Here is a 16,772-nt window from a genome sequence, read left to right on the forward strand (position 1 = left end):
TATATATATATATATATATATATATATATATATATATATATATATATATATATATATATATATATATATATATATATATATATATATATATATATATATATATAAAATCCTTGAGAAGGGGTTAATAACAGGCGTTATTAGCCTGTTGTTATATTTTTGTCGTTGCTTTAATTTACCAGAAGATGTCAGTCTTAGCACTTTGAGGAAAAAAATTCAGACGAGTCAATAAGGTGAACACATTAAGGCATTGCTGAATGCTGTCTTTATGTTTGCTATTACACTGCACCTTCGGCCTTTTTACGCTTCTACAAATAAAGATCCAGATTCCGTTTTTTGCATCGTTTCTAACGAGTACAAACGACGAGTATTGCTGCCACCGGTTGGTCTCAGGTCAGGCCATACCTACAAATCAGGACAGCCCTATTTGGGAATGGAATCCGGGACACTAACTTGACTGACACTCCAGGAGAACCAATAGGAAACGGAGTTCACCACTCGTGACCAATAGTAAATATCCAGTACTTTGTGCTCCAAGTTTTTATTAAAGTGAGACCCTCGAGTCAGCGAGGCATGCACCTTACTCTTTTCTCGCAGAGTCCGTGGAAATCATGCTCGCAAAGTGCGTTAACATCGAGCATGCTGTGAACTCTCTTATTGCCGGTTTCTGGATCACTTTGAGCGTCTGTTCCGTGTGCGTCCGCGGCCAGGAGGGTAAGAAAACGCCTTTTATGTTGACGCTTTGATAAGATAAGGATTGTGACGTGGGAGACAGATTTTCACGCATCTTGCTGGCCTGCTGCTCACGGGCAGCGAGAACTGAGCTGTGTTGTTTTGAAATGTTTTCTGCTTTATTTTATTTAATGACGTGGTTTTGTAAAGGATTGGTGAGGTGCGAGGAGCACCCAGAGGAGCAGCCTTCTTAAAAACACATTCTCTGTTGTATTTAAGGTATTTGTTATCATAAAACCCTGCTAACTGCTACTGTTTAATGTGTTCTTATAGGAAACTATCACTGAACGGCCACCATGCCTTGGCCTTGTCCTGGCAGTTTTGACATAGTTTTATGTTCAGTTCATCTTTATGGGGGTGAGCCAGAATTAAAATGTATAAATCTGTGTTTAGGCCACTGGAGGAAAACTGTATTTATGTGCAAAGGTCGCCCATATGAAGTCACATTCCTTACATACTCTTTTTTTTTTTTTTTTACTTGTCCATGTTTACCTAGTGATCCCAGCAAACCTTTCCCACTGTTTTTTTTTTCTTCTTTTTTTTCCCTTTCAACACAGCAGTAAAGCCTGTTATGAATCACAGTGACCCTGTATACACAGACAAACAAACTATTGCCCTGCAGACTATGACTCCACCAGTCAGCCATACCACAAATCTTGAGTGTTGTTTTTGTCTCTGGAGCTTTGATTTCCTCACATCGGAAGATGATTAAGCCCTGGATACATCATGCTATACCCCAGCTCTGGTGAGGCCCACGTTTGGGAGAAACATTTCAAGCCTCAGTGATTGAATAAGACAATGTAGTGATAGGTAGCACAGGTGAGCATCCTGCCTGCTAGTGTGGACCTGTAAGGGCCTGCCAGCAAAGCATGAAGTGGAAAACTATATTGCTGGCGTGTTTCTTATTGACTGTCTGCTATCCTGCCACCCAGGATTTCTGTGTTTTAGCTTCTGAATTTTCTAAATGGGTCATTCCAAGCTGAACACGTACCCATCAGACAATAAGTGAAAGATCTCACCAAGCAGGGGACAATTACTGGTCACCCAGACTTTTCCCAGCATTACTCCCCCTGTAATGCTGGGAAAGGTCTCCTGTGGCCTCCCTCCGGAAGGTGACAGATCCATGCTCTGCTGCTCACAGTTACAGTATGTGGCTGTGGTATTTCCAGGGAATCCTTTGGGGACTTGAAGAGGGACAATAGCAGTCAAAGGTTTATGGTAGTTTTTTGGTTTGAGTGCTGTTGGGAAACAGGGGAACAGCTGATCTGATGCAGGAGGAGACATGGGGTGAGTGGAAGGTTATCCTGTGATTTCCAGTCAACAAATACCCAGGAGCCTTTTAAGGAAAGCAAGGACAGCGCTGATGTTTAGGCTCAGACTGACCCTAGTGCCTTCGTCAGGTTTTGACCATTCTGGGAACGCGTCACTTCGGGGAGGGTGGGTAGTGTCTGAGCTTGTCGCCCCCGCAGCACCAATCTCTGTGTGACTCCTGCAGGAATTTTTGAATCATTAATTATTTTTTTGTGACCAATAGGAATGTTAGACTGTCTAAATATTTGTGTTTTCTGTTCCTATTCAAGTGTTAGTCATGGCAGGACGTACTATATCAGCATTGTACAATTTATTTTTTAAAGTTACTCTTTCTTACATTCCATTGCTTTTCTCTGAAAAACCATCTCTTGGTTTGTAGTAAAAATAAAAAAATTAAAAATCAGAGACAGTATTTGATCTTAGAAAATTATCTCTTCCACTGTATCCAGTGTGCAGATCATAGGTTTTGCCATTGAGCGCTTCCCTCACTGGCATTTCTAATAGTTATGATGAAACGAGGATAAGCATGCCCTGAGCTGCCGTACGTGTTCAAATTAGATTTATTACTCATCTGTCTTGAAATAGTGTATTACCAAAGCCTTTAATATTCTTTGAATTTAATTAACAGATTCAATGACACAGCTGTCTGGGGTTATGTAATTCTGGCTTTCCTTAAAGACTGTAATTCCACGCTTCTCCCATCTGTGTGAGAAATAAATAATTCTTGCCTGTCAGCAGCTACAGTGCAGCTGAAAATATTAATCAACCAGTCGATGACTGAATTTGTGAAGATGACCAAAATGCTGAGAAAAGTGAGGAGGAAAAACTTTAGTAATGCAGCAGCTGCAGCCCGTCAGATATTAATGATTGATGGTTTTGTTAGTCTGCTGATGATTTACTCAGTTAACAAAACAAGCAACAGGGATGGGATAACTAAATGATTAACTGAGAAGACATTGTGCTGGTTTTATTTTTAACCGTAATAGTCATTAGTTGCCAACCTTATTTGGTTTAGAAGTGAGCTATTAGGTAACAGAAAACTGAAAGAAAAGGAAATCAAGTTTCCTTGAATAAAGTGTGTGTTAGAAGTTAATATCTATTTTACCATGTGAACTGTGCCCTTTTTTTTTTCTGTCTTGGCCTTCTTTATAGTGTTTGTTTTATGTCAGGTAATGGCTGTGGACATTCAGTGCTGGCAGCAGAGTCGGGCACCGTAGCCTCTCAGAACTATCCGGGCACCTACCCCAGTAACACCTGGTGTAAGTGGAGGCTTCGTGTGCCACAGGGGCGCGCGCTGCGACTGCTCTTTGGAGACTTTGACGTTGAGAGCAGTCCGGGCTGCATCAATGGCTCTATGGTGATTACAGACAGAAATGGAGAAAGCAACCTAGGTGAGCACACCTCTTGATTATATTATAATGTTTTTTGGGAGAAAAAAACATTTCACCCTATTTTTTGAGATCTTGGGGATCCCTGTGAACATATCAAACAACAAATGTGTCCCTCCTACCTCCCCTCTCCAGAAGTTGGTTCATTGCCTCCGGGCAACAGTGTGCTGTTTTATATGAACAAACATCAAGTTAATTTTCTTATAAGCAAAATGTAATCTAACAACCAAATAACTGTGTGTTTGTGCTCATTCATGCATGGGTATATGCTCCTGTGTATAAGAGGTGGGTATCACATTTGTGTCATTTGATTTTTGGAGTACCATTGCATCCGGGTACCTTACATCTTCATAAAGCTCCCAACAGACACACACACGCTCACACATGATTTACATACACACACCATTGCTTACCCATTCCCATCAGTTGCACTATGTTGCCAAAAGTATTCACTCAGCCATCCAAATCATTGAATACAGGTGTTCCAATCACTTCCATGGTCACAGGTGTATAATCCAAGCACCCAGGCATGCAGACTGCTTCTACAAACGTTGGTGAAAGAATGGATCGCTCTCAGGAGCTCAGTGAATTCCAGTGTGGTACCGTGATAGGATGCCACCTGTGTAACAAGTCCAGTTGTGAAATTTCCTCACTACTAAATATTCCACAGTCAGCTGTTTGTGGTATTATAACAAAGTGGAAGTGATTGGGAACGACAGCAACTCAGCCGTGAAGTAGTAAGTCACATAAAATCACAGAGTGGGTCAGTGAGGCGCATAGTAAACAGAGGTCACCAACTTTCTGCAGTCAATCTCTACAGACCTCCAAACTTCATGTGGCCTTCAAATTAGCTCAAGAACAGTGTGCAGAGAGCTTCATGAAACGGGTTTCTATGGCTGAACAGCTGCATCCAAGCCTTACATCACCAAGCACAATGCGAAGCATCAGATGCAGCGGTGTAAAGCACACCACTGCTGGACTGTAGAGCAGTGGAGATTTGTTCTCTGGAGTGATGAATCACGCTCCTCCGTCTGGCAATCTGATGGACCACTCTGGGTTTAGCGGTTGCCAGGAGAACGGTACTTCTCTGACTGCATTGTGCCAAGTGTAAAGTTTGGTGGAGGGGGGGATTATGGTGTGGGGTTGTTTTTCAGGGCTTGGCCCCTTAGTTCCAGTGAAAGGAACTCTTAATGCTTCAGCATACCAAGATATTTTGGACAAGGTGATGCTCCCAACTTTGTGGGAACAATCTGGAACAGTTTGACTGCGCAGCAGTGCACAAAGCAGGTCCATAAAGACGTGGATGAGGGAGTTTGGTGTGGAAAAACTTGACTGGCCTGCACAGAGTCCTGACCTCAACCTGATAGAACACCTTTGGGATGAGTTAGAGCAGAGACTATGAGCCAGGCTTTTTCATCCAACATCAGTGTCTGACCTCATAAATGCACCTCTGGAAGAATGGCCAAAAATTCCCATAAATACACTCCTAAACCTTGTGGAAAGCTGTTGTAGTATTAAACCCTATGGATTACGAATGGGATTTCACTCATGTTCATACACGTGTGTAGGCAGACAAGTGAATAGTTTTGATAGTATAGTCAATGTATGACCCTTAATGGACCCCCGGCCTCCTAACTGTTCCTCAGACCTGATTCTTACTCACTCTTGCTCTCATCACGTTCACTATCCTTACTGAGGGAATGACGCTTAACTGTCCGATCACATTCTTTCCTCCCATAAAAGGTTCTTGTACCCATTTCCCATAAGTTGGTACAAGTTCACATTAGTGCATTGTGTGCATACTTATATATCCCCACAACTCATTGCTCTCAAAACATTACCACAGAGGTTCTCCCTGTGAACCCAAACCCTCCTCCAACACACCTAATTCAAATGATCAGCTGGGAATTAAACGCTGCAGCTGCCTGATAAGAAGCTAATCAAGTTTTCTGGAGCAGTAAAACTAAAAAACTAAAAGGAGCAGCTCAGTGATCAGAGTTTAGAAGCACTGCTTTAACATTATTGCAGTAAGAAAACTGGTCTAATTGCATAATGTTGCTCTGAGTCAACCAAAAAAAATGCTGTTTGAGTAAATAAATAAAATAAAAATTTGTTTTTAAACAGCCAAATATACTTCTTCAAATATTCACCTATATGCAGTTTTTTTTTAATATAGCTATTTAAATTTAAATATGTATAAAAGGATATTAGTTTGAGCAGTAGCTGGCATTATGGCATTATCCATGTGGATTTGGTTCCTGGAAGGGTTAATCCACCCCGCAAGTCAAAGGTCAAACTCTCTTCTACTCCTCATTTTACTGAACAGTGATGTGTCTTCTTTCATAAAATAAAAAGATAAATACAAATGTGGTTTGTTGCCTGAGGTCAACACCACACTATAGAGGTCATTTCAGATGTGTGATGTGAACCTTCGTGTGTCTCCATTAATCTTCATCGACTTACCCGCTGACGGAGATTTCATATTTTGTGTCATTTACTGACTTCCAGCCTGGATTGTTTAACGCACACAGGGCATGCCATTCTGTTGATGCACTGGCAGAAAAGCCAAACCATATTTCTCAATAGACGTGTAGGTTTTGTAACCAGCCATATCCTGTCCTGAGGGCATAAAAGTTGGAGAACACTCCAAAATAAGGGTTGAGAAATTCAAGAGAGATAAATATTCCTCTAGGCTGACTATTGTATATATCATCAGGCTTCACAGAGCCTGGCTTTTGTTTCATATATAGATACTGGCTCATCTTATTAATATACAGTGGTAACACTAGTGGTATAAGACTAACTTAGACTGTAGACATACTCTGTATTATTTTGGACTGAAAATGGATGTATTCCTAAATCACAGAAGTTGTGCACCGGTGTGTCTGATGATAGATGTATTTATGTTTTTGTGCTTTAGAAATGTAGTTTGTGGGTATGCTGTTCACAGGTCCTCTGTGCGGGAAGCTTGATGCAGCCTGGAGGAATGTGACATTTAATAGCAATGAAGTAACAATAACATTCAAGTCAGGCCCACATCGTTCTGGACGAGGGTTTCTGCTTTCTTATGCCACGGACCAGCATCCAGGTACGCCTGTAATTTATGCACTCTGACTTATGTCATGCTGGGTAACTGTTTATGTTGTAAGTGTATGACTGCAGTGTATTACAACATTTGTGATTACATTTTTTTTTATTCCTATTGTGTTTATTTTTTTTTTTATTGTTTATTTGTGTCATAGGAAATTTGATGTAACACAAACCAATGCCACATAACAGCACAGCATTTATAGCCTGAGGTAATTTGCAGTGCCATGGATGGGCCTTTGTAATGCTTAAAAATCAATCACACATACACAAGAGGTAGTAAAAAATACAAGCTATATAATACATACATACACTGAAAACAGTGAACTTAAAGGGGAAAACAAAGCTGTTACAGCTGTGACATTGTGGTTATTTGATTGATTTGTAGGTGTGTGCGCGTGCATGAGAGAGAGAGAGAGCGAGTTTTCATGTTTACACTGGTATAATCTTAACACTAGCTGTTCTGTGAATATTTATCCTGGAGTATGTACCCTCGTGCGTTGATGTGCATGCGAGTGTATGAGTCACTGCTTATTGGCATTCATCCTCCATCGCCTCCATCTTCACTCTGGCGTGTTTGCTCAGAAAGCAGGAGTTCGACTCCTTCTCTCAGGCTGAATGGAATGAGGCCTCAAGCTTCAGTCTGTCACTTGGACCGACTCGATCTCTCCTCCCCTCCTCTTCACTGCAAGCCCGCTGCCATCCTGTGTTTGTCACCATAAGGCTGCTCAACCCAGGGGCTGCTTGTTTTTGCCCCAGCAAATTGTAACATGTATACACCCAGTATGTTTATTCGTGGATTAAACCACAAATGTTTTTTATTCTTTATAGTTTAAATTCAGTCACTAAATGATACACAATTTTCAATTTTCCTTGTGTATGTTTTTTTTTTTTTTTTTTTAATAAGCATGCAGACTTTTATAAACATGCATACTCTGAACAGCCTATACTTAGACAAAGTTTTAATTTTCCTGGATGAGGCCTTGTGCGCTGTGCAGTATGTATCATAGTTTCCTGTTTTTACTGAGTTGTTTATGAGATCCAGCAGTGTCTGGAGCCAAGTCTGTATTCAGACATACAAACCACTGTCTGTTGCCTGTGATCACACATGGACCATCGCTGTGCTCACAGTAACAAAGGCGTTAGTCACATCAACAGTGATGACCACTCATACCCGAATATAGCACAGTCGTAGCATCCCAGACTGTCTCGCACAGAGCCTGTTGTCTGTTTGTGTGGTTGAATGAATGCCGAGGTGGTATTATGTAACCCCCAGATGCATGGTTCACACACCATACTGTTAATCCACCTATGCACACTTTTAAATTTTTAAACACATTAATTTTGAGAAGTGTTGATTGAAATATCTGTTTTTGGTTGTTTGTTTTTCAGATCTCATTTCTTGTTTACAACGAGGATCTCATTCTGACTCACAGCATTTAAGGTAAGCCGTGGACCTCCGCATCTCCCATTCCGATCCAGTAGAGCTGCAGATGTTGCTCACGTCTTTCTGCTCCTTCTCAGCTTGTATTGCCCTGCGGGATGCAAGAATGTCACAGGGGATGTTTGGGGGAACTCTGAGCAAGGTTACAGAGATGTAAGCACAGTAAATTTCTTTTTGCCAAGCTGTACTGTACTGTACTTATTATTAAATTCATATCTGGAAATGCTCTATATTTTTTTTTCTGCCACAGACCTCAGTCCTGTGCAAGTCTGCAATCCATGCAGGAGCTACATCTGATAGTCTGGGAGGTCGTATCACTGTGAATCGTGGGAGAAGTCTTACACTATACGAATCAACCTTTGCCAATGGGATCCTTTCTAAAATGTATGTATATTTTCAAAATTTCAGAATGAGAGATTATGAAAATGTCTGGGAGCTTCTAGTTAGCTCCAACATCATTTGGTAAAACAGATTTATCTTGATTATCAATATTTTTCTCTTCTTTTGACAGGGGTTCGCTTTCTGAAAACAAGCTGCTTTTCATCCACGGTACGAGCCTGACTTTACATTTACAACCCAGATTCCAAAAATGTTGGGACACTGTTTAAAATGTAATTAAAACAAAATGAATTGGAAATCTCAAAGAGCCACATTTTATTCACAACAGAACACATATTAAATGTTTAAATTAAGAAAATGTACCATTTTAAGAAAAACATGAATTCATTTTGAATTTGATGGCAGTAACAAGTCTCAAAGTTGGGACAGGTCCATGTTTACCACTGTGTAACATCCCCTCTTCTTTTAGTCAGTAAACATCTGGGAACTGAGGAGACCAGCTGCTGGGTCTGATATAGGATTTCCAAATGTTTTCAGTTGGTGAAAGGTCTGAACTGCAGGCAGGCCAGTTCAGCACGCAGACTCTTCTACTATGAGGGCATGCTCTTTTAATAGCTGCACTATGCAGTTTAGCATTCTCTTGCTGAAATATGCAAGGCCTTGCAAGAAAAAGCCATTTTCTGGATGGAGCATATGTTTTTCTAAAAAAAATTTAGATTTGTCTGACCACAGAACAGTTTTTCACTTTGTCTCAGTCCCAGAGAAGATGGACGTGTTTCTGCATGTCTGTAAGTTCTCAGTCACCCAGGTCACAGTAGTCTTGAGAGCTTGAAAAATAAGGCAACTGGTCTTATTTAGGTTTATGGAGAGCTTTCCCCTCTCATTTAAGAGGCTTCTTCAGTTCTAAAAGGAAAAACAAATGGTGAAGAGTCCCAGGTATTAAACCTGTAATGGAGGTGGTCCCTTAGGGTCGTGGTTCAGGAGAGTCAGAACTCAGGAGAATTTTCTCCAAGCATAACATCCCAGTGCACTTCAGACCTGGCAGCACCCTCAGATAAAAACTGGTTCATCCCAAGGACAAAACACCCAAACACAAGCCAAACAAGTTTATATGGTGCAATAAGGAGTGCTCAGAGACCTCTACATTAGAGAAACCAAACAGCCACTCCACAAATGCATGGCGCAACATAGAAGAGCCACCTCGACAGGCTCAGCTGTAGTTTTGCACTTAAAGGACAAAGGACACTCTTTCACATTTTGGACTGTTTTTCTAGATCATGGTCACATGCTCTATCTTCTATGCATGATGGAGCTCTGACCTGCATTTGTGGATGGCACAGTGAGCTGTGTTCACACAGTGATTTCTTGAAGTGTTCCTGAGCCCATGCAGTGATTTCCATGAGATATTCAGTCTTCACAATTTTTGAGGAACATTATTCTGACAGTATTCCAGAATAATTGTTCCACAACACACATCTTTTTGCAGATTGTGAACCTCATCCACCTTTGCTTCTGAGACACTGTGCTTCTCTAAGATGCTCTTTTTATGCCCAATCATGTTACTGACCTGTTGCCAGTTAATCTAATTATTTGCAAAAATGTTCCTCTGGCTGTTTCTTTTTAGTACCACTTATTTTTCCAGCCTTTTGCACCCCCCAGTCCCAACTTTTTTGAGATCTTTTTCTGTCATCAAACTCAAAATGAGCTAATATTTTTCATGGAGCTAAAATGTCTTACTTGAAACATTTGACATGGATGAGTATGGCTTATTGAGATTTGCAAATCATTGCATTCTGTTTTTATTTACATTTTAAAGAGTGTCCCAACTCTTTTGAAATTGGAGTTGCATAACTTAAAATATGGACATTATATTCAGTCTTCATGGTGTCTGAGAAAAGTGTTTAGAGAGCCATCGGCACAGCTGAGTGATGTTCTGAACAAAGGTAGGAAAAAGGACACGACCTCTGAAGTGTAAACACAGGTGGTGGAGCAAATGGCAGACAAAGACCTTGGATGAGACTCTCTGAGCATCCAGGATGTTATGCAGACTGGGTGGGGTGTGGGGCGGTGGGGTGGGGTGGGCTTCCAGTTTTAAAGAACAGGAAGCCGAGACCGATTGGCTTGGAGTAGGTGGGCAGGAATCAGAGCGTTGATGACAGAACTGAGGATGAGTTTGACAGCGTGGGAAAGCAGAAGTGAAGAAAAGAAGAGAACAACAGGAATCACCCAAATGCCATACCAGGCATGCAAATACACATCTTCCTCATTGAAGTTGCTTCATTACTATCTGCAACAGCCAGTTAACCAATTTTCTTCAACACATAGTAATTTAGATTTCTGCTGTTTTTTGTTTTTCAAGAACATACTGTGGTGGTTTTTCTTGCTTTCAAGACAACATAGTGTCCATTACTTTCTTGGTTTATGCAGCACAAATCACAGAAAACATGAATCTGCAAACAATGATTGGCAGTTGTACACATCTTATATTGACAATTTGTAGTCAACTGGCTTATGTTGCTTTGACACTCAAATTCTAATTCATCCTTTTGTTAACGTGTTCAATTAATTGTGAAGGAAGACACCTGAAACACTTTAATTTAAAAAAGATATTTAATATATTAAAGAATCAGAAGATATCACACATGCGCATGGGGACTCAGAGGAAGCGACAGGCCTGTGTGTGCTCTGTCTCGCTCACTTATACTGCCACTATCTACATGTAAACAGAGTCTGGGTGGGGTGAGTGGGCCTTGGTCATTCAGTCTTGTCCAAGCTGGTTTTTCATGACCCAGATTCCCCTCATCAGCGATAAAGCCATAAAGCACATCTTCTCCCCTGAAGATCAATCTTGTCCAGATTAATAACAGAACATGGTGACGTTGGTGATGTTTTAATTGTACGTACTGTGGCCGAACCTCCGAGATAAGATGCACTGAGACTGAGAAGTTAGTCTGGCACTTTCTAATGCTTAATGTGTCTATTTATTTATTAAATTGTCTGCTGTTTGCCTCAGCCACTGTTTATTAATTAATTTCCTGGAGTTTACTTTTAAACATTTGTCCTTTTATTTATTGAGTAAAAAATGATCCCTAACACTTTGATTTGTGTATTTGTTTTCCTTTGGTCCCTGAACAGATTGTAACAGCTTCCTGGCTGTTTCTGGTTTAAACGCCTCGTCTTTTGCTGATAAAAACAGTGGAGAGCACACGGTGTTCAGAAACAATGATTTCAGCCGTAACTTCCTGCTCTGGGCAGCAGACAGTAGTGATCGGAGCCCGTGGGTGGAGGTGGAGCTGAGTGATAGAAGCACTATCACAGGTAAAAATAAAAAAATGAATAGGTGTTTGTGTGTTTAAATAATATAATTTTATGAACCATTTTAAAGAAACAGGTGATCTGTATTTTTGTTATTGTTAACAAACGCATGAAAACTACTTTTGCCAAATTGTGGAAGATTTCTGTATTAAGTGGAAACCCTCTCATTTATCTGAAAAAAATCTAATATGTTGTTCTGTCTTTCATCAGGAATAGTAACAACAGGATCAGATGAGCACTACATACAATCCTACATTCTTTTCTTTAGCAAGGACAGAAAGAACTGGAAGCTTTACAAAGATGCTCTAAGCAAAGAAAGAAAGGTAGGTGTTCCACCGAACTCTTTAACAACCCCAACTTCCTGAACTTATAAAGCAACAGACTTGTAGATGCCAACTCACTTTGGTCTTTATGGCTCTTAGGTGTTTCAGGCCTACACCGATGGCCACCTCAGGGTGCTCAATAGCTTGTTTCCTACTGTGGTGGCTCGATTTGTCCGGCTTCAGCCACTGAGCTGGCGTGGGAGAGCTTCAGCTCATGTCCAGGTTCTGGGCTGCACTGTCACACCGAGGTCCCCCCGTCCACCCGGAGGTGGTAGGCAATAGCTCATAAGCTCCCAGTTTAATCAGAATTAACTTAATCTGTTTACATCATTTGATTTGCAGTTAAGTTTCCTCGATGTCTTGATAATCTTGAGAAAAGTTTTTCTGTCTTGATAATTCTCTAACAGAATCTCCATCCATCAAAATTAACATAGGTCCACGACTCCTGAGCCCCTCTCCCACCCCCAGTGAAAGCACGGTGTTAGTGGAAACAACTCAGAGTATGTACTTGTGCCACCATCTAATTAACCTGTGTGAAATGTTTACGAGCAGATTAGAGGAACACCAGTAAAAACAATATATCCTTTAAACTGATAGCTGGCACTTTGTACTTTGCAATAAAAGCATTCCTTCCTCACACTGTTTACTCAGACACTTCAACACTCTTGCAGGCTCCAGTCAGCCAGTAATAGTAGCAGTGGGAGTGGCCCTCGGACTGATAATATGTGGCAGTTGTTTGTTGGCTGGATTCTGGTTGAAGCGAAGGTACTGCACACGTTTAACTCTCCAATGTGTGCACACTGTATCTAAAATGAATTTTCAGTACATGGATTGCTGTCACTAAATAGCCACAGACATTATTTTATTCACCTTCTGTGTTGTTTTTCATTTGAAAATGAGAGTAAAGGTTATCGATTAATTAGCTAATCATGCTTCATGTTCATCTTCTTCCCCGTGTAGAAAAAAAGATTCACAAATGAAGTACTCCTACTCTGTACCTACAAGTAAGTCTAGCACTCTATATTTTATGGTACTTTATTTAATTCTCAGTCTTTTTAAAAATATGACTATGACTTTGCATCTTTTTGTGTCAAGTAGGTTGTCAGAGTTTCAAGGAGAAGAGTTTTCCCTGCTCACAGTCGGAGCTCATCTCGTACCCTCCGGTGCGAAATGTCCATGATGCACTGCCAAGCCCCCCTCTTAATGGTAAGAATTATGAATTGAATAAAAGGGCACTGCTGCTGCTTTGTTTTTCCTGCAAGTGCCATCAGCTGCTGCCCTTTTTTGTACTTTATTTGTCAAGTTAAGTTTTCCACTCTCCATCTTTCCCGCTCTAATAGTCTCTGGCTTCAGTGGTCAGTTTGAGCAGCTCACGCCAAGCCTGACAGGCAAACAATTCTCTCCACGGGCTGTCCATTCTTTCTCCTGGCTCAGCCCATCACCCAGTCGCAGTATAAACATTCCTTTCTTTGGCCCACAGAGGCTCGCTCAAAGAGACCCTTTAATTGGAGCTCGATACAGGGCACTCAGCCTACTCCCCCCTCCTACCAGTCCCATCTCTGCCTCCCTTCACCCCTTCCCTCAGCGAGGGGGCCCTTCTCTGAGAGGTCCAGTGATAAACAGGACAGAGGGTCAATGCTAAGACAATCAAAGCCCTCTGTAAAGCCTGTCTAATTAAAATAGCTCTGGGTCTTAGGCTCCCTGTGTGCTCTTGAAGGTCTAGGCCTCCCACACCACAGCCTCTTCTGCAAGGACAAAGAGTAGACTAGATGGATCTAAGTGCTAGACCGTCAGCCCCCATCCCTCCGATTAGACCAGACGTTGTTGGTGGCCGGGCAGCTCATGCAGGGGTTCTACGTTGTTCTGGGACAGCTATTTAGTGGAAAAGAAGCATTTCCCAGAAATTTCCCAGTTTAAGATGCAAATAAGAAGTTGAGTTTTTCCTGTTTCTTAAAGTAAGCTGTTAAATCTTTTTTTTTTTTAAATACCTTTTGTTTTTGTTTTGTTTGTTTTTTTTATGTCAGATTCTTTGCTGACTATTGACTGTATATGGATATTTTGTGTAAACAGAACAACTCCTGCAGTAAATATACAGAAATTATAAACATACGGTGACATCACAAATAAAATTATATAAAAATAGTCAAGACGCCCCACTGCTAACGTCAGAACCCTATTACCTTGTTAGGCCTTAAATAACTGATTAGGACATGAGACACAGGACAAGAATTTTCTTCAGGAATCATCAAAAGATGAAATTTTCCTGTGCTGATGAATTAACTGATGATGTCCTAACAGCCTCGGGCTCCTCTAAGCGACTGTCTGAGGATTTAAAAAAATATATCGAAGCTTCCATATTTCAACTGTTGTTAACAACTGACAGTTAAGGGGAACTGTTAAAGGAAAGACAAGGTCTGGGAGACCCGCAGCTTTTAGGAGCTACAGGACTGCTGCACCTTTTTCCACTCTGTTACATATTTGTGCACCAGCACTACAGTCATCAGAAGAAAACTACCTCACCAAATTCATGATGGGAAGAATCATTTTTAAGCCAGAGTCATTCTGGATGCTGTGGACAGATGAAGTTAAAGCTGAACTGGAGTCATTTTTGGAGAGAAAAAAGGAGCAGCTGCTGATGACAAGGACACCAAACTGCTCTGTGGTTGTGTGGCATGAATGAAGGGGAAAAATAGAGTTTTATTAAATTTCGGTTTTTGTTGTTATGCATGGAGTGTAGAAACAAAGTTAAACAGGCTGGTTTCTGAAGCAGACCTTAACTGTCTTTAGAACGGCCCTCATAATACATTAACTCGAGCGTTATTTGAAAGTCTGCATGTGTAAGACAGCCCTTAAAATATTTCACAGCTTAGTCCATGAAAATGTGAAGTTTTTCATTTTAAATATCTTTCAGCTGTAAGGGAATGTGATGTGCCCGGGCCATTCAGACTAATCCAGTTCAACTGCCCGGTCCAATTTATGAGGTGACACAGAGTGAATGAATCTGTTTACATTCAAAACCCACCACAACGATGCCATTTTATAAGAGTGCTTTGTTTACAGGGTTATATATAAATGAAGTGTAACAAGTTATATATAAATTATAAATAAAATACTCTAAAGTTAAAAAGAGATCACTACAAGGCTGATCTTTTTACAGCTGAGAGAAGTTGGGAGAAAGAAGAAAAAAACAGGGGAATTCACGAGCTTATTAGATCACAGGTAGGTTAGTTGAGCAGAGACTGGTGACTGGAAAACAGCTGTGCTGTCTCACAGTCTACCACCACCTCTAAAATGCTGTAATTAAAGTTGCGTATTGTGTTCATCTGTGAAGCCAAAAGACGGCTCGCTGCTTTCCTGTATTTAATCCACAGCTGCTTTTACTTCCTCTGTACAATGAAGAATTCTTCGATAATGTTTGGTTAATTTAATTCCATGATTGAGCTTCTGTCTGTGCCTGTTTAGTTGTTTTGCCTTTCTTATCTGTATCCTTTTTATATATTGTTTCTATCCTGTTATGTAATTTTAAACCCTCATCACTATAAATGAGGACTAATCCTCAGTCATTTTTCAAGTCTACAAATTATAACAGGCATAGTAAAAGTGTACACCATATCATATTTATGGTTTTCAGTGTATATTTTACCTGATACATATAGTCTGAGTTTTGCTGTATTTCAGGTGAACAGAAAGTCTTGTGACTTTTCCTTACATTTTTTTTTCCCTTCAATCTTACCAGACTATGCTGAGCCAGCTCTTACACCTATTGGACAGAAGGTTGGCTCAACATTTAAGCCTTCCTCAGAAGAGTGCTATACTACCCCCTTCACCTGCAGCCATTACGATACTCCTGGCAGCCTGCCAGAGTATGCAGAGCCACTTCCTCCAGAGCCTGAATATGCCACCCCGTTCTCAGAACAGCCCTCTGAGTCCAACCTCATTCACAGCAGTGCACACGGACCTCCTGCTCCAGCACCGACATCCAGCCAGTATGACTGCCCTTCACACAGAGTGCTCTTCAATGGATACTGCACTCCTGCTCTACATGCCAATAGCCCGAGACCAGTCAGCGTCGTCTATGCAGAGCCCAAGTCCTGTGACTCTTTACTACAGAAACACACGTATGAAGATCCTTTGTGAGCACAGCAAGCTTAGACTGAGAAAAAGGCTCTTTGGAGTTAAAATGTGTGTTGGGACCAGGGCAACACTTTGAGCAATCTCAAGTTGAACAGTAAGCTGGACAGTGCTGTCCAGAGTGCACTAACTTGACCTCTCTGTGAGTGATGTACCCAAAGAAGTCAACTTTGGACCACTATGCATATGGGGGTACAGTTACTCAGACTAAACAGTGAGCGCCACATAGATGCAGATATTTCCATCATGGAAGAATGGGATAGTATTTTTTTTTTCTTTCATATTGCACAAACAAATACAGGTTCAGTTGTGTCTCAGAGATACTGTTTGAAATGTTTAATCACATAACTGCACTTTCCAGAAACACATACAGAAATGTATGTTTAGAAAATTAAAGCAAAAAAGTGGACTGAATATGTTACAACGCATTGCATTCACAATGTATCATTTAAAACAGTCACATTTATAAAGCACTATAAAATGTAACCTTTAACAATGAGTACTGTTATATTACATATAACCACTAGGTGGCTCCCACGAGCTTCAGACATCAAAAAATGATGGCCTGCGTAATTATATATGTGCTCCAATAATTATCACTCAGTAACATACATATAGCTAAAAAGAAATGTTTGGATTTTAGTATAACTGAGAGGCACAAAAGACAAGATGACATGATGAGGAAGGACTATCCTTTACCTGGAT

At 40.8% G+C, this 16,772-nt stretch overlaps 1 protein-coding gene across 5 annotated transcripts; it reads left to right on the forward strand.

Annotated features, from left to right (window-relative positions):
• The first annotated feature begins 524 nt into the window (after positions 1-524).
• LOC115793860 (discoidin, CUB and LCCL domain-containing protein 1) lies at positions 525-16,432 on the forward strand. 5 transcript variants are annotated; one of them, XM_030749008.1, is made up of 15 exons: positions 525-711; positions 3,210-3,431; positions 6,379-6,516; positions 7,908-7,959; positions 8,040-8,112; positions 8,210-8,343; positions 8,471-8,508; positions 11,434-11,616; positions 11,824-11,936; positions 12,036-12,207; positions 12,344-12,436; positions 12,608-12,701; positions 12,897-12,940; positions 13,032-13,142; positions 15,673-16,432. In XM_030749008.1, exons 1-15 carry the CDS (start codon positions 609-611, stop codon positions 16,071-16,073), a joined length of 1,971 nt encoding a protein of 656 aa, XP_030604868.1. In that variant the 5' UTR covers positions 525-608; the 3' UTR covers positions 16,074-16,432. The 5 variants fall into 5 exon arrangements, with proteins under 5 accessions (XP_030604868.1, XP_030604869.1, XP_030604870.1 ...); XM_030749009.1 differs by having other exon boundaries at positions 13,035-13,142; XM_030749010.1 differs by having other exon boundaries at positions 12,371-12,436.
• The last annotated feature ends 340 nt before the right edge of the window (positions 16,433-16,772 follow it).

Source organism: Archocentrus centrarchus, chromosome 16 (genome assembly GCF_007364275.1).
Source record: "Archocentrus centrarchus isolate MPI-CPG fArcCen1 chromosome 16, fArcCen1, whole genome shotgun sequence".
NCBI classification, from domain to species: Eukaryota; Metazoa; Chordata; class Actinopteri; order Cichliformes; family Cichlidae; genus Archocentrus; species Archocentrus centrarchus.